This window comes from Callorhinchus milii, unplaced genomic scaffold, assembly GCF_018977255.1.
Source record: "Callorhinchus milii isolate IMCB2004 unplaced genomic scaffold, IMCB_Cmil_1.0 Scaffold2, whole genome shotgun sequence".
Lineage (NCBI taxonomy): Eukaryota > Metazoa > Chordata > Chondrichthyes > Chimaeriformes > Callorhinchidae > Callorhinchus > Callorhinchus milii.
Window position 1 is genome coordinate 59,150,740 of NW_024704743.1, and position 18,632 is coordinate 59,169,371.

At 43.0% G+C, this 18,632-nt stretch overlaps 1 protein-coding gene across 2 annotated transcripts; it reads left to right on the top strand.

Moving 5' to 3' along the window:
• The first annotated feature begins 871 nt into the window (after positions 1 to 871).
• Positions 872 to 17,526, top strand: rpa3 (replication protein A3). Of its 2 annotated transcripts, none has more exons than XM_007904774.2 (4): positions 872 to 1,110; positions 4,600 to 4,674; positions 14,208 to 14,316; positions 14,426 to 14,565. In XM_007904774.2, the coding sequence occupies exons 1-4, from the start codon at positions 1,012 to 1,014 to the stop codon at positions 14,527 to 14,529; spliced, it is 387 nt and encodes a 128-aa protein (XP_007902965.1). In that variant the 5' UTR covers positions 872 to 1,011; the 3' UTR covers positions 14,530 to 14,565. The 2 variants fall into 2 exon arrangements, with proteins under 2 accessions (XP_007902965.1, XP_007902966.1); XM_007904775.2 differs by lacking the exon at positions 14,426 to 14,565 and adding an exon at positions 17,008 to 17,526 and having other exon boundaries at positions 885 to 1,110.
• The last annotated feature ends 1,106 nt before the right edge of the window (positions 17,527 to 18,632 follow it).

An 18,632-nucleotide genomic window follows, 5' to 3' on the forward strand; every position in this document is an offset into this window, starting at 1 on the left:
CCAGAACTCTGCAGCCCGTGTCCTCTCCCGCACCAAACTCCGTGACCCCATCTCCCCCACTCTCGCCCGACTCCATTGGCTCTCTATCCTTCAGAGGATCCAGTTCAAGATCCTGGTCCTCACCTACAAAGCCCTCCATGGCCTCGCCCCACCCTACCCCTGCGACCTGCTAACCCCCTACCAACCTGCCCGGTCCCTCCGCTCAGCCGGCTCCGGGCTGCTCCACGTCCCCCGACCCACCCGCCCCACCATTGGCGGGAGAGCCTTCAGCCACTCTGCCCCCAACCTCCGGAACTCCATCCCCCACTCACTCCGCCTCACCCCCTCCTTCAAGTCCCACCTCAAGACCCTCCTCTTCGACTATGCCATCGGTCACCCCCCCCCTTCCCCTCCCTTCTCCCCCACCCCCCCCCTTCCCCTCTCCCCCCACCCCCCCCTTCCCCTCCCCTCCCCCCCACCCCCCCCTTCCCCTCCCTTCTCCCCCTGACCCCAGCTCGGGTCTGAAATGCTGTACACTGTCCAGCGCTTTGGGACGTCCTCCCGACGTGAAAGGCGCTGTACAAATATAATCTTGTTGTTGTTGTTGTATTGGTGCAGAGCTCCAAATGATCTTAATGTGGGTTTATTATAACAATGCTATCAGTTTCAGGATGATGTGGTTGTAGTTTGTTCCCGTGTAAGACCTGTCAAATCTCATCACTCTGCGTGTGTTGTATTTAATAAAGATAAATTCAAAGGGAAACTTTTTTTTTGAGGGACACAAATTACAACGTGTTCCGCCCACAGCGTCAGGGCAGAGATCTGCAGAACAGTGAAGGTGAAACCCCGGAATGTTTCTGGAGGTGTGAGCGACTCCGGGGGGAAGGCGATTGTGTGACACAGGGTCGGGGGGAAGGCGATTGTGTGACACAGGGTCGGGGACAGGAAGCAGTAAGTGAAGCCGTTTCCCGCCAATTCCTCCCGGAGCGGAGGAGCGAGGGCTGGAGTTCCTGACACGGCACAGGGAGGGCGATGGCGGAGGTTCTGGCGGCGCCGCGCACCAGGATCAACACCGGCCTCATCTCAGAGCACAGCGACAAACCCGTGTGCTTCGTGGGCAGAGTACAGAGGGTGAGACAGAGAGAGTGTGTGAGAGAGAGTGTGTGCAGAGGGTGTGTGTGAGAGGGAGTGTGTGTGTGAGAGGGAGTGTGTGCAGAGGTTGTGTGTGTGTGTGTGTGTGTGAGAGAGAGGGAGTGTGTGTGTGTGTGTGAGAGGGAGTGTGTGCAGAGGGAGGGTGTGAGTGGGAGTGTGTGCAGAGGGTGTGTGTGTGAGAGGGAGTGTGAGTGGGAGTGTGTGCAGAGGGAGGGTGTGTGTGTGTAGAGGGTGTGTGTGTGAGAGGGAGTGTGTGCAGAGGGTGTGAGTGAGAGGGAGTGTGTGCAGAGGGAGGGTATGTGTGTGTAGAGGGTGTGTGTGTGAGAGGGAGTGTGTGCAGAGGGTGTGAGTGAGAGGGAGTGTGTGCAGAGGGAGGGTGTGTGTGTGTAGAGGGTGTGTGTGTGAGAGGGAGTGTGTGCAGAGGGTGTGTGTGAGTGGGAGTGTGTGCAGATGGAGGGTGTGAGTGGGAGTGTGTGCAGAGGGTGTGTGTGAGTGGGAGTGTGCAGAGGGTGTGAGTGGGAGTGTGCAGAGGGTGTGAGTGAGAGGGAGTGTGTGCAGAGGGTGTGTGTGTGAGGGAGTGTGTGCAGAGGGTGTGTGTGAGTGGGAGTGTGCAGAGGGTGTGAGTGAGAGGGAGTGTGTGCAGAGGGAGGGTATGTGTGTGTAGAGGGTGTGTGTGTGAGAGGGAGTGTGTGCAGAGGGTGTGTGGGAGTGTGTGCAGATGGAGGGTGGGAGTGTGTGCAGAGGGTGTGTGTGAGTGGGAGTGTGCAGAGGGTGTGAGTGAGAGGGAGTGTGTGCAGAGTGGGAGTGTGTGAGAGAGCAGCGGGTGAGGGCGAGCGGAGGCTAAATGTGTAGGGGGTGAAGAGAGTGAGTTCAGAAGGTGTGAGAGTGTAGAGGGTGAAACGAGCCGACGCAATCCTTGATTTTTTGGTTAGAGCACTCGCCTCGCAAGTGAGAGACCTGGGTCCCGGCCGGGCGAAACCTTGGGAATGTTTCCTTACTCTACACGCCGAATAATAATCCCTCAAGAAAAAAACCAATAATAAATTGGTGACTTCAATCCACGACTGTTTATGGGACACTGCTGTACGCAATTGGCTGCCGCGATTCGACCACAAAAATGCAGTCAATTCACTTTACAGTCTATTCTATGAAGCACTTCGAGACGTCTCGAAGATGTGAAAAGTGCTATATCAAATGCAAGGATTATTATTATTTTGTTTGTCAGCCGAGTGAGTGCTTGACACATGCAGAAACCCATCACCCTTCTTAAGAGCTTCCAAACCAAACCGAGAGTTACGTGCATCTATAGAGTTCCACCCCTCTATAGGAATGCTCACTCTCCCGGCAGGGAATCATCCTGCTTTCCTAGTTCCTATGGAATATTAACGGTAGGCTGGCAAAAGCCGAGCTTGGATACCCCGGAGTATGCTTTGTGATACTACTGGCTTAACCAGCTAAAACCACATAGCTTGCCATGGAGAACATTGCCTGGCAAGCTTTCCCATTGCCTATCTAGCTAGAACCACCCTACCAGTTAGAGCTTTGTCTTGCAGGGTTGACAGGAGCTGAGTGGGAAGAATCCCTGTCCCCAGTGACTGGTCTGCCCTTCCAAGTACTACTGATTAACCGGGCTGGCTCCGCTGGCATCAGCAGTGCCCTGGAGTACTGCGGAGCTTCCTGGCTTAGGAACTGGGCTACTGATCCCAATCAGGTTCACTCAATTCTGGGTTGATTCAATTCTGACATTCCGTTGCCAAGCTTGACACCTGGGAGCCAGTTCAGATCCAATGCTTACCTTACCTTCCCCCATCCCCCCCTAGAAAGTCACCAGTTGGTCATTTCACATCTGAAAAGTGCAAGTTTGAACCCTCACTCGGAGGAATGTACGTGCAAGGAACTCGGTGCGATCTTCCTGATTGGCTCGCACCTCTGCACCTCAGGCACTGGCCGCATCAGCATCCACGGATGCACACTCCACCTCACCAAGCCAGTCAGGAACCTGGGTGTCTTGTTCGACCCTCAAATGTCCTGTTTCACCCATATCCATGACATGGCGCCTTGGGACGTCCTCCTGACGTGAAAGGCGCTTTATAAATGGAATCTTGTTGTTGTTGTTGTTGATGGCCCACTCTGCCTTCATCCACCTCTGGAACATTACCCAACTCTGTCACTGCCTCACCCCTCAGGCCACCGAAACCCTCATTCACGCATTTGTCACCTCAAGGCTCGACTGTGGAAACTCTCTCCTTTGTCGGCCTCCCCAACTCTTCCCTCCACAGGCTGCAGATCATCCAGAATTCTGCAGCGCGTGTCCTCTCCCGCATCAGGCTCCGTGACCCCATCACCCACCCTCCCTCGGCTCCACTGGCTTCCCATCCTTCAGAGAATAGAATTCAAAATCCTCGTCCTTACCTTCAAGGCCCTCCACGGCCCCTCCTACCTCTGACCTGCTAACATATAATCCCTCATCCCAATCCTACTTCCCCCCCCCACTCGGGTCCTGATCCCTGATTGTTCGGTGCCATGGGAGGTTCTCCCATGGTGAAAGGCGCTTTACAAATGTAACTTTGTTGTTGTTCTTCCTGGTGGGAAACACAGCTCAGCATGAGATAAGTGGGAGCATTGCCACCATCTTTCCACCCACAGCTTAGACACACAACCCTTACCATTAATTGATGATTCCAACAGTTGGAGGTGCGGAGCTTGATCAGCAGGTGCTTGTCTCTGTAAACAAATCAAGGTGTGTTGGAGAGTGGGTGGGGGGGTAACAAACTGGTGTAACAAGTGGCTCAAAATTGCATCGAGTGTTGATCTTGAACACCTTTGTTTGTCCCCAAATTTCAGATTGCACTGAGTTGTGGGACATTTTTAAATTGACTTTTAATTTGGAAACCTATTTTCCACAGCTCTGAAAAAACTCTGCTGTCAAATTAAGAAATTTATTTTCCATAATTCTGTGTGATCTTATATTTTAATAGGCAGGGATGTGCGACTTTAATACAAAATGCAGCCAAAGATTAGGTAGATGTTGGACCTTAGGTCTCCTGTTCACTCTTTTCATGCCCCTGACTTTTTTTTCTTTGTTTCCCTTTTTGTTTTCTGTGACATTTGGTATGTCAGTTGTAAATACGTCAAAAAGAACTTTTAAAATGTACCTTTGCATTATTATTGTATCTTGGGAGAGTTTTTTTTTGATATTTAAAAAAAAGTGGTTAAAACTTGCTTACGCTTCTGTCTGTTGGTAGCTTTCATTAAATTGAAGAGATTTTTTGTAAAAAAAGACTCCATCAAAGCAAAACTCAATTTATTCATGACAACAAAAAGCGTATTATAAATCGTGTGATTATTTTCCCATTTCCTATACATCTGTATTTTCGGATTTGACCTGACTGTGCCAGGAAATCTTGATAGGTTGTCACAAATTGCTACACCTTACCCATCTGATATGTGCTGATATTCTTCAAACAGGTTCACCCCACCGGGACCTCATTTATTCTGCAAGATGGTGAAGGAAAGAATGTAACTGTGGAGTTGACTGATCCGGTGAGTCATTTTTTTAAAAAAAGGAAATTGAGTGTTTGGTTTCATTATTTTCATATTTAATTTTAGTATAGGCTGTACTGAAAACTTTCCTTTTTTTATAACAAACATGTCTGGTAACGAGTTCAATTCCAGGCAGGGCAAAACCTTGGGCAAGTTTCCTTACTCCACACGCCTAATAATAATCCCTCCAAAACAAAACAAAAATAAATTGGTCATTTTCAATCCACGACTGTTTGTGGGACACTGCTGTGTGCAATTGGCTGCCGTGTTTCGCCCACAAATATACGGTCAATTCAGTTTACAGCATATTCTGTGAAGCGCTTTGAGATGTCTGGAAGATGTGAAAAAGCGCCATATCAAGTGCAAGGATTATTATTATAGCAAGTTCCAAAGCTACAAAATATGACCTCTGGGTTCAAATGACGTCAAGTGTGATGAAACAGTATAAAAACTTTACCTTATGTTGGATTTACAGACCTTAAAGGGAAATGATTAAGGAAAGTGCACTCTATAAAATTCCATTTTTTAAAAAAAAAATCTTGTGTTTTTAAAGTGTCTTTAATGTTAATACATTAAAAAGGCAATTGCTGTCAAGTATAGTAATTGTTTTTATTAGCAAACATGGCAGTTGTTTTGCATGGGACAAAGTCCTGCAAATATTAACGAATAACCAATTTATGAGGAAGATATTGTAGGAAACTCCCTTCTCTTTCAAATACTGCTATGGGATATTTAATGCCCTCCTGAATAGGCAGGAGGAACTTTCGTTTAACAATGTATCAGAGTGAGAAGGAATTGGGTGAGAGTGGGAATTGCTGTGGGAACTGCTGTCGTGAGTATTCAAGTGTTGTGCTGTTTACCATTGGTCTTGTGGCGCAACGCTACAGGGAGCAGCTGCAGCTATTTAGACTTAACCAATAACAAGCAACGTACTGATTACTCACCTGGTTAGGTGCTAATTCTAAATGGAGTGAGGCCGGAGTGAGAAGGAATTGGGTGTAAGGTTGTAGTATATCTTCTAAGGACAATAATAATAATTTGTGGAGTCCTGTAGCTCAGCGGTTAGAGCACTCGCTTTGCAAGCGAGAGACCTGAGTTCAATTCCAGGCAGAGGGCGAAACCTTGGGCAAGTTTCCTTACTCCACACAGAGCCTAATAATAATCCCTCCAAAACCAAAATAAAATAAATTGGTCATTTTCAATCTGCGACTGTTTGTGGGACATTGCTGTGCGCAATTGGCTGCCGCGTTCACCCGTAAATATACAGTCAATTCACTTTACAGTGTGTTCTGTGAAGCGCTTTGGGACGTCCTCCCGACGTGAAAAGCGCTCTATCAAATGCAAGGATTATTATTATTATAATATAGGTATAAAGAGAGTGAGAGGAGGGAATGGCCATGGCAGGTGATGTGTGAGGTATGTGGGAGTTGACGGAGGGCATCCTGAGCCCGGGCGACTTCATCTGCAGCAAAGGTCTGCAACTGAGGAAGCTCCTCCAGCTTAGAATAGCTGAGCTGGAGTCTCGGGTGGAGACACTGCGCAGCATTAGAGATGGGGAGAGCTTCCTGGACAGTTTCATCCTGGAGCCAGACACTCCCCCGAGTCCCAGGGAACATTCCGTTGCCAGCCACGGACAGGACTGGGTGACGGTCAGACAGGCGGGTAAGAGGACCCTAAAGAGAGGGGCAGAGGGACCCCAGGCTTTAACCTTGTCCAACAGGTATGAAATACTTGCAACCTGTGTGGATAAGGAAGTCTGTGAGGAAGATGGGCAAACTTACCCCAACACCTCTATACAGGAGGCCACACAAAGGGGAATAGTCAGAAAGGAATATAGTGGTAATTGGGGATGAGACAGTCAGGAAGATTGACGCACTTTTCTGCAGCCGTAGCAGGGAGACAAAAAGACTTGGTTGCCTTCCTGGGGCCAGGGTGAAGGACGTCACTTCCGGGCTGGAGAAAAATTTGAAGCAGGAGGGAGTGGATCCAATTGTTATGATTCACATAGGGACCAATGATGTAGGTAGGACAGGTAGGGGCGAGTTGAGGAGCAAGTTCCAGGAATTGGGAGTTAAGCTAAAGAGTAGAACTTCAAAGGTATTAATGTCGGGATTATTACCTGAGCCAGGGGCAAATTGGTACAGGCAAAAATAAAAATCTGAATACCTGGCTAAAACAGTGGAGGGCAGGCGTTTCACTTTATGGGCCACTGACACCAGTATAGGGGGAGACGGGAGCTATTCCAAAGGAATGGACTCCACCTAAACAGGGCTGGGACAAATGTCCTGGCGACACGAGACAGGGCTTTGAACTACTAAGGGAGGGGTTGGGGGGTAAAATCAATCACATGTAATCCATCACAATTAAAATTAGGACCGATGAAAGAGGGAGAGCAGATTAACGAGGGAGATGAGCAAAGTGTGTCAAGCCGGGAAAAGAAGCCCAGGGATAGGGTACTGGTGAATAGGTCTAATAACCTGAAGTCAGAATTAAGGGCGCTATATCTGAACTTGCAAAGCATTCGAAACAAGATAGATGAACTAATAGAAACAAACAGGTATGATCTACTAGCTATCACTGAGACGTGGTTACAGGGAGATCAAGGGTGGGAGCTAAATATTCCAGGGTACGTGGTGTATAGAAAAGATAGGCAATGTGGTAAACAAGGAGGGGGGTGGCCCTGCTAATAAAGGATGGGATAAAAACAGTAGAGAGGAAAGATTTTAAATCAGAAAAGCAGGAAGTAGAGTCAGTATGGGTAGAGGTACGTAACAACAAGGGGCAGAAAACTCCAGTGGGAGTAGTTTATAGACCCCCGAACAGCAGTCACAGTATCTCTCAAGGTATAAATCAGGAAATTAGCCGAGCATATAGCAAAGGAAAAACATTAATTGTGGGTGATTTTAATCTGCACATAGATTGGGACAACCAAATTGGGAAAAGTATGATAGAGGAAGAGTTTATAGAATGTATTAGGGATAATTATCCAGATCACTATGCCGAGGAGCCAACCAGGGAACAGGCCATATTAGATCTTGTTTTGTGCAATGAAGCAGGGCTGAGCAGCAAACTGGAAATTAAGGCTCCTCGAGGGCAACGTGATCATAATATGATGGAATTTAGCATTAAGTTAGAGAGAGAAGTAGTTAAGTCCGAAGCAAAGGTTTTAAATTTAAGTAGAGCCAATTTTGCTGGTATGAGAGAGGATTTAGCCAAAATAAACTGGGAAATGAGATTTAAGGATTTGACAGTAGACCAGCAATGGCAGGAGTCCTGTAGCTCAGTGGTTAGAGCACTCGCTTTGCAAGTGAGAGACCTGAGTTCAATTCCAGGCAGAGGGCGAAACCTTGGGCAAGTTTCCTTACTCCACACACCTAATAATAATCCCTCCAAAACCAAAACAATAATAAATTGGTCATTTTCAATCTACGACTGTTTGTGGGACATTGCTGTGCGCAATTGGCTGCCGCGTTCGCCCACAAATATACAGTCAATTCACTTTACAGTATATTCTGTGAAGCGCTTTGGGACGTCCTCCCGACATGAAAAGCGTTATATCAAATGCAAGGATTATTATTATTATTAAACGTTTAAGGAGACAGTGCAAAATTCCCAGTGAGCACGTATTCCTTTGAGAAATAAGAATATCACGGGAAAGTTGGCCCAACCGTGGCTAACTAGAGCAGTTAGGGAAAGTATAAAGTTACAGGAAGAAGCCTATAAAACAGCTAAGATGAGTAGTAAACCCGAGGATTGGGAGAACATTAGGGATCAACAGAGGAGAACCGAAAAAGTGATTAAGAGGGAGAAAATGGAATATGAGGGCAAACCAGCGAAGAACATAAAGACAGACTGCAAGAGTTTTTATAAATATATAAAGAGGAAGAGGCTGTCAAAGGTAAATGTGGGTCCGCTACAGGCAGAGACGGGGGGAATTATAATAGGGGACAAAGACATGGCAGAGTCATTAAACAAGTACTTTGCTACTGTCTTCACCTTAGAAGACACTGAAAACCTACCAAGAATAGAGGAGAACCAAGAAAACAATGTTAGCGAGCAACTTGGGGAAATTAATATTAGTAAATGAATGGTTTTAGGTAAATTGTCAGGTCTTAAAACTGATAAATCTCCTGGACCTGATGGCCTACAGCCTAGGGTTTTAAAAGAGGTGGCTACTGAGATAGTGGATGGCTTGTCTTTGATCTTCCAAAATTCTCTGGATTCTGGAATGGTTCCCATTGATTGGAAGATTGCAAACGTAACACCACTATTTAAGAAGAGTGGGAGAGAAAAGATGGGGAACTATAGACCAGTTAGTCTGACATCAGTGGTAGGGAAAATTCTTGAGTCCTTAATTAAAGATGTCGTTATGGGATTCCTGGAAGACCATAAAAAGATTAGGCAGAGTCAACATGGCTTTACAAAAGGGAAGTCATGCTTAACGAATCTTTTAGAGTTTTTGGAGATGTATCTAGCAGGTTAGATAGGGGGGAACCAGTAGATGTAGTATATTTAGATTTTAAGAAGACATTTGACAAAGTGCCACGTAAAAGGCTATTGCACAAGGTTAGGGCCCACGGGATTAATGGGAACATATTAGCATGGATTGAAGAGTGGCTAACGGGTAGAAAACAGAGAGTAGGGATAAACGGGTCATTCTCGAATTGGCAGGATGTGACTAGTGGAGTGCCACAAGGATCAGTGCTTGGGCCTCAGCTATTTACAATTTACATCAATGATCTAAACAAGGACATTGAATGTAACGTATCTAAATTCGCTAAACTAGGTGGGAGAGTAAGCTCTGAGGATGATGCAAGAAGATTGCAACAGGATATAGATAGGCTAGGGGAGTGGGCGAGTAGGTGGCAGATGGAATTTAATGTGGGGAAGTGTGAAGTTATTCACCTAGGTAGAAAAAATAGAAAAACAGATTATTTTCTAGAGGGGGAGAGATTAGATAGTGTTAGTGTTCAGAGATATTTGGGTGTCCTTGTACACCAGTCTCAAAAAGTTAGTTTGCAGGTGCAGCAAGCAACTAAGAAGGCAAACGGCATGTTAGCGTTCATTGCAAAAGGTTTAGAGTACAAGAGTAGGGAAGTCTTGCTGCAACTCTAGGGTCTTGGTGAGACCGCACCTAGAGTATTGTGTGCAGTTTTGGTCTCCTTATTTAAAAAGGACATACTTGCCCTAGAGGGGGTGCAGCGTAGATTCACTCGGTTAGTTCCTGGGATGAGGGGACTGACCTATGAGGATAGGCTGAATAAACTAGGGCTATATTCTCTAGAGTACAGAAGAATTAGGGGAGATCTTATTGAAACATATAAGATTCTTAAAGGGCTGAATAAAGTAGACACTGAGGGTCTGTTTCCCCTGGTAGGAGAATCTATAACCAGGGGTCACAGTCTTAAAATTAAGGGTCAGCCTTTTAGAACAGAGTTGAGGAAACATTTCTTCACTCAGAGGGGAGTGAATTTATGGAATTCACTACCCCAGAAGGCTGTAGATGCTCAGTCCTTGAACATCTTCAAGGCTGAGACTGATAGATTTTTTTAAAAACAGAGGGATTAGGGGATAGGGCAGGTAATTAGAGTTAGGTCTGAAGATCAGCCATGATCTTATCAAATGGCGGGGAAGGCTCGAGGGGCCAAATGGCCTACTCCTACTCCTAATTCTTATGTATCTGAAGGACGTTACCTCTGACAGTACAGCGAGGAGGTCGGAGAGATGGGGAGGTGCCAGGGAGTGAAGGGATTTGAACACAAGTGTGAGAATCTTGAAGTTGATCCGTTTTGTGATGGAGAGCCAGTGGAGCCTGGCCAGAACTGGTGAGATGTGGGTACGGAGTTTGGTCCGGGTCAGTATGTGGGAAGCGGAGTTCTGAATGAGCTGAATTTTTTGAATAGCGGAGCTGGGGAGACCGGCGAGGAATGTGTTTGAGTAATCCAAGCGGGAGGTGCAAACGCATGCACGAGGGTTTGGGCTGCATTTGGGTAAGGTAAGGTCGGAGGCGGGCAATGTGGCGGAGGTTGAGGAAAGCAGTGCTGGTCAGGGATCGGATGTGGGGAAGGAAGGACAGCTGGTGGTCGAACCAAACGTCTAGATTGCGCACTGGTTTGGTGAGTGAGAGCCCAGGGGGGTTGAGGAGTTCAGATCCACAGGAGTGAAGATGTTGACGGGAGCCAAGGAGTATGGCTTCCGTCTTGTCCACATTTAGCTGCGGGAAGTTGGCACTCATCTAGGCCCTGATGTCTGCCAGACAAGCTGATAGGACATCAGTGAATCTGGAGGAGGAAAAGTAGATTTGTGTGTCATCCACATACGTGTGGCAGTTTATCCTGTGTCTGGATGACATCGCCCAGAGGAAGCATATAGATAAGGAAAAGAAGATTGCTGAACAAAAACTTTGTGAACACTTTGAACACTACTGCCTATTTTTCCACATCATCTTTTTTTACTTATCCCACTTTCCAAACCATAACCCTTAATGTTTTTACTGCTCATGTGCTTATCCAGTTCCCTCTGGAAAGATTCTATTGATCCAGGCTCAATATCCACTTGTGGTAATGAATTCAGGACGTGCATTTGGCAAAGCTACAAACGGTATTTTTCAGAAAATAGTTGTATGAATTATTTTGAATTTCATGAAATTCCAAGCTTACATCCAACTTTATCTTATCTTTGATTGGCAAACAGCATTTTGTTGGTTATTAAAGTGTCAAGTACATCCGTATGTAAAACGTAAATTTTATAAGAGTTTCATGAAGCTGTTCAGAAAGAATGCAATGTCAAATTTCCAAAGTTAGCGACATCAAAGGTCTCCTGCGTGATCATTCAGTTGATGAAAGGATGCACAGACTCCAGATGCAAACTCCTTTGAAGTGGCTTTCAAACTGGTCAGGAGGTTCCCATCGCTAGTAAATTTTGGAAATATTGGATGGGAAAAATGCTTTGGGGCTGTTTTCAATAGGGAGAAGAGAAAGTCACTGTGATCTGTACTCTGATTTGAAACGAGTGGATTTCCATAAAAGTACAGAGCCTGAATCCTAGTCAGTTTTGTTTTTTCTATGACTTGTACTGAAAATCACTATATTGAAAGAGCGCAAGAGTCTGCATTCGAGTCGAGTGAAGAGGAAATTTGATTCCAAGTAAAGCTGAAAAGGAGAAAGATGCACTCCTCAAATTTCATCCTTCCTTGTCAGAAGATTATTGAATGGCAAAAATAGCACCCTTCACGTTATTATGATTCTAACCCAGCATCAAACCATCCAGATCCCAATTCCAATCTGTTTGAAATATACTCATAAGAATGTAACTTTTCTTCCTCCCCCATCTATGTGTTTATTTTAAGTCAGTGTTTGAATCTGTTTACCACCTAAAATAGTCCTCCGTGTTCCCACTAAAATATTTTAAAGATCTTCCAAGTATTTTTAAGATCTTTGATTTACAGCATTGTTTTCTGAGACAAATCGAGTAAGATTGTATTGTGCCAGTGTATTCCATGGAGTTTTTTTTTGTGTGTTCCAAGGTGCCTACTACCTTCACATGCTCTTACCGTTTTGGGATGAAAAGAACTGAAGATCTTGCACTTACATGATTGATGTGGTGTTGAACTGAACCTGTGGATAGGTTAATTAACTCAGGAGTTTACTTTAATCACTTCTGCAACAGCTTAATCCGTGAGGAGTAGTCCGACACAGAGACTTGTGCTTTAATCCATCACAGCGGCAGATGTGTGCTTGTAAGCTGTGAAGTTTATAAACTGTGAAACAAAGGGTGGTGAACAGATTGAAAAGTGAAATTGCCCCATCAGAACAACACTGTATGATGTAGTGCAGATCCAGATCGATCTGTTTTCACAGCTATTTGTGTATGTGGAGATTTTCCTTGGAGAGTTTCCCAGAAATAATCTGTCTGGATGATTCATTCCTGTATACAGTATCAGAGTAATAGTTGCTCTGCCATTATATGCTGTGTATTGCATTTTCTAGAAACCAATTGCAAATTATCAATTTAAACCTGCATTTAATCTGGTGTCCGACAACAAATTACATTTGCATGGCGCCTTTCACGTCGGACGAACATCCCAAAGCGCTGGACAGTCAAGGATGTGCATAATCTATGACACTAAGTAGGATTCTTCCCATTGGAGCAAACAAATTGAGATTGCTAGACAGAGAGCTAATTGTGAAAAAGGCTTTCCGCTGGTGAGGGATTTTAGGACCAAACAGCATGATTTCCAGATTGTGACCAGGGGAAAAAGGGAGAGGTTTGGGAGAACTTCTCGCTGAGGGTCCTCAGAGGATGGAATTGGCAGAGGATGAATTACCATGAGTTACTAGAGCCAAGTTGATTTAAAACACTTGGCCTAGGACAAGCAGAGGAGGGGAATTAAAGGACACAGGTACAGAGCAGGCAGTTGGCATTATGATGGATGGCTTCTTGGGGAAAACACCGATACAATGAGGACTCCAACTAAGTTGTTCATTTTTATGCTTCTAATTCTGCTGCTAGTGCAAAAACTGCCCTAACCAATCTTTTTTTCTTCCCCCCTACACTCATACACAACACTTTAGACCCTGCATTAAGAATCAGTCGATAATATTGACTTCAACTTCCAAATAGCAACACCTGCTGGTAACTGGAAGTATATCCCTCTGACCCAGGGGAACACCACGATCAACTTCCAGGGGCGATGGAGTGGGGTCCCCACGGGTCAGTGTGATCCATTTCAAGTTACCGGCAGGAGTTTCTATTTGTGACTCAGCTGCTATTACTATCTTCGATTGTAAATCAGACCCCATTATAAATAACAAGCGAGTAGTGTTTTCCCGTTGTAATTGAACAGGTGGTCAGAGCCTCTCTGCTGGCATCCATTATTTTCCATGTTTACAAATAGAGCACAATGTAATATAATGCAGCTAACAAACTCTCTGTTCAGGTTTCCATCTTTTAAATCCTTTCTGGTAATGAGTAGATGTGGGAAGAGAAACATCTGCTTTAAATAACCTTTGCATTTGATATAAAGCTTCATCAATATCCTTCCCAATATTTAACTGTATCGTGTTGTGACTATGTATTTGTCGGCAAATTCGAGAGCAGCAATGTCTCACAAACAGACATGAAGTAAATGACTACAATGTTTTAGCTGTGGGATTGCTGGCCAAGAAACAACAACTTGTATTTATGTAGCGCCCTTCACAGAAAGTAGCGCCTCGAGACTCCAGCAGTACCCCAACATATTCTGGGATCCCCAACCCTTGGTTTTTTGTCAAACTGCAATAACCAGCCTTAATAGTTTCTGTAATTCAGTAAGAAGGATGCATTGCTCCAGGAAGAGAGTTTGCATTCCATGACAAACAGGAATTTCCAGGTGAAGATGGAATGAAACTCTGTTTGATTTGGATATTCGCAATCATGGTGATTTTTTTTGTATGTGTTGGACACCCGGCAGACCCCAAAAAATATTTTAATGCCTTCAACCAATTGTAGAATCCATTTTCTCTAACTTTACTTGTGTTTGTACTGTTATGCAGCTGGATGAGGAATTGAGTGGTGTGGTTGAGGTGGTTGGAAAAGTCACAAATAAAGCCAGTATCATGGCTGTGTCCTACATTCCTTTCCGAGAAGATAAGAACAGTTTTGGTAAGTACCATCATTTTTTGGAAGAGTAATTATTGCTCTGAACTCTGGTTCTAATTATCCAAATTGTCTCCTCCTCTGATTATTTATAATAATCCTTTTTTTGATATAGTGCCTTATCACATCATCAAAACGCCTCAAAGTGCCTCACTTTTTGCTAACTATGAAGTGTGGAGTAGTGCACACAGTAATATCCTACAAACAGCCATAAAGTGAATGACCAATTTGGCCAGAATACAAGAAGAAACTTCTTGTACAGGTAAACGGGATCTCGGTTTAATGTCTCATCTGAAGGACAGAACCCCCAACCCCCTCCCCCTCCCAACAATGCAGCATATCCTCAGCACTGCATTGAACAGACAGGATATTGGATTAACATCTCATTTGAAGCACAGCAACTCCAACAATGCACCACACCCGCTGCACTGAGACTGAATTCAAAGTCCTGACCTGGGGCTTGAACCGCCAACCTTCTGACTCAACACCAACAACAACAACTTGCATTTATATAGCGCCCTCCATGCTGGGTGGTGTCCCAGACTCAAAGGCGAGAATGCAACCAGCTGAGTCAGGCTGATGCCTGTCTGGTATCCGTCAAATTTACTGGAACATGTTCAAGGTTCAAAAGTATCTGTGTGGTTCTAGACTGTATAGTATACAAATAATTACAATATTGATTAGAACTTGTACTGGAGCATTGACAGCCGTAGTACTTTTTGATCCAAGAGAATCTTATTTCAGTCACCTCTGAAATGAATACTAGTGGGGTTATAAATTTAGAAAGTTATTGTGGGGAGTTTTATGAGCACAGAACCTCAGTAATGCAGGTTAATCTCTTCAGATCTCGGTGCTGAAGCCTCAAGGAGAGCGGCCACTTAATGCTTGATTACTAGTGAACTCTTGGGGTTGCTGTCCATCTACACTTCAATGTCAGTCTGTAATCCATTAAATACTTTAGGTGAATGAACTGCATTGGAGATCCATGTGAAAGATTAGCTACTATCCCAGTGCTAAAGGTAATCTTTCCAGCATTCAGGATAAGAAAATAAGATGGCTTTTTGTGCTCACCTTAAGGTTGAGACATTAAAAAAAAGCCTGATTTTTTTTTATCACTAGTGTGTCTGCATTTTCATTGACCTACCACTTTCTCCTTGGTTCTGTAAGATAGGAAATTATATATGATTGCCTCTCTTTTATGCTAAGTAAATCCTCCACCAGTAAGTTTATTTTGGAAGCATAGTGATCCCAAACAAGATGACATTTAAGGTGTGAAACTTATTTTAAAAAAGTGTTACTGTTCTGTTTTTGATTATTATTATTTGTTATCGAAAATGAAGATGTTTTGTTCCAGTTATTAATAAAAATTAAACAGGGAGGACAATTGAACTTAACTGCTATTATCCCTAAATCCACTTTTTCAACGGATATCAATCTCACAAATTGACTCAGAATTAACTGCATATATTTAAATCATCTAGATTTCTGCATCAATATCAATGTGTTTTAGTCCTATGTTCGCAGTCTAAGGCTGCTGGCATTGGTCTCATACTCATTACTCTAATACCTAGATTATTTGTCTCCTCTATCTTTTCTGCAGTGAAGAATAATTCAGCCACTTGCCTTTCTTCATTCCTTAGTCCCTTAAGTCCTGGGATCATCCTTATTTCTTTCCAATGCTCCTGTGTATTTATGACATTCGAAAAAAATCTGTGGTTCATACTGAATCAAATGTTGTAATATTCAAGAACAAGTTACAATGCAATTTAGATTACAATGAAATCTGTTTGCCTAGACAAATCACAATTTCTGGAACACTTACAAAATGCAAATGTCATTCTTGTGCTATTTCTTTCTCTTTTCACAATGTAATCCAGTTGACATTTGGGTTTTCCGTTGCCATTTTCAAGGATTTTTGATTAACCGGCTTTTCCAGCTAATCAAAAACTTCACTGCCCACATCCTCATCTGCACCAACTTTGTGTGCCCATCACCCCAGTTCTCATCAGGCTCCACTGACATTGTGGAAGAGGAAAAAAACAAACCCCTAAATATTTCACCATATTATAAGAATGAATGCCTCCCCCACACCCCACTCATTTGCTCGGCGTCTAACCTCATATTTGTGAAGCTCTCCAAGATGCTATCCTACGTGAAAGGTGCTATATAAATATAACTTGTGTTTGCTCCCCTAGACTGTCTTAACATTTTAACAATTAAAATTTAATAAGATGTCAGTAGTTCGTGTAATTGAGTGCTTCTGAGTAATAAACCACTATAAAAATGTAAGTTCTCTTTTTAATAATCTACAACGGTTTCGACAATGCCAATAGAAGCTGCATTTAATTGTTGCCTTTAAATTCAGCGAGATGCTTGTTTTGTTTTTCGATTGATATGGTAGAGGAGGCTCACTTGCTCAAAATGGTAATGTGATTCCAAAATATATTATGAATTGCACAACACTGACATTATTTTGTGGGGAATGCATTTAACACATTGTAATTTGGATTAATGGGTACATTTAAGCACCCCAAGACACTACCCTGAGTGAAAGGCACAATATAAATGCAAGTTGTTGTTAGAAATGTTATTTTTAAAGTTAGATCAGCAGAGTGCTTTGTATTTTGCAAATTTCATACAGGTATGAATATTGTTTTAGGCTCTACTCTTTTTGACCTTTTCCCTCATCTTTGACAGATCTTGGCCTTTACAATGAAGCTCTTAAAATCATACACGAGTTTTCCCAATACTATCCATTTGGTGTGACAGAAAGCAATTGATTCCACTGATTATACTCATCATTGGCATGAAGAAGCTGCAGAATTGGAAGACCCCTCTACAACAGATACAGAAACAGTTTATCTCTGGAAAAGTTCAGAACTTATTTTTGCCATCAGTTTACTTTGTTAAAATACTGATCGGTTAACGTTGGAAGTAAAATTCAAACTAAAGTATTGCTATGGAATTACAATTTTCCCATTTTCTGAAATGCTACAAAATAAAGTACCAGAATTTGAGCAATCTAGCTTCTGAATTCATTGAACAGGCTGAGTTTAGCTCACTATTCCAGTAATCCGGTCATTTTTTAATCAAGATTGACGGCCTGGAATTACTTTCATGAAAGGAAAACATGGAGTGAAATTGTTATGTTTTGTTTTCTATCCTCTTAATGTACACTAGTTTGTGTTGCAAAATAAAATGTCTATTATTTTCAAACTGGTATATGTACTATCATTATTTTAGCAACAGTAAATAATTGATCTTGCTAAACAGCCAACATAGCACATTGCCACTAAATCAGCTAGGGTTTTGGGTACTTGATTTGTTTTCTGCCGGACAAACACTATCCACATTCCTTTATTTGAGTTACAAAATTTTAACTTACCCTAATTTTCAGCTTTTTTTAAAAAACATCATCACTGTTATTGTGTACATTTGATAGAGGGTGAAGTTATTAATAATCTCATTTCATATTTTGTTTCCATCAGTTATCCTCCCTATTGTTTGTCTGAAACAAATAATTTTTTTGTAGAGTTCCAAATGCAAACCTTGCTAGTCCATCAATGCTGCACAGTTAACAAATTGTATTTACAATTAATTTAAAATGCTATCAGCAAACATGAGGAGCTAATGTAAACACAACAGATAATAAGCATCACATATCAAGTATTTTGGTATGTCACATTCGTTAGCTCTAAATATATAAGATTTATTTCCCTTGAATTAAATGCAATTATGCCAATAATACTTTCATTGTGGAAGTACATGATATAGATTCATGCTGACCTTGACTCTTAATTTTCACTCACAGTTGGGGCACCTACCCAGTGTCTCCTTGATGCCTCCAACACATCCAACAGAAAAATTGCGGATGTAAACTACTTTACTGGCACAGCATGTTCTTTCACATGGACGGCTCCACTGGGACAGGAGCTGTGTGATAGTGTGATCTATTGCTGATAGTGACAATCTTGCATTCTAAGAAAAGTTTGCACCTGAGATTTCTCTCTGTGAGTGCCAGAGATTAAATAGATTCCCAAATAATGACATTTAAACTTTAATAATCCTCTAATATTGCTCATTCCAAGCACACAAACTATTTTAAATGCACAAAATTTTATTTTATAGATAGATCTTTGTTACAAGTATATTGCTTTTCTCAAATTCTTGGTAATGAAATCACAAAATGTGAAAACTGTGGAAACTTCAGTAACAGAAAAGCCAATTACACTAAAAAATATTGGTGCCAATTCATCGCAACATGAATTTAAAACATAAGATGTGTTTTAAATTTGTGCCCACATCCGTGCCATTTACAGTAT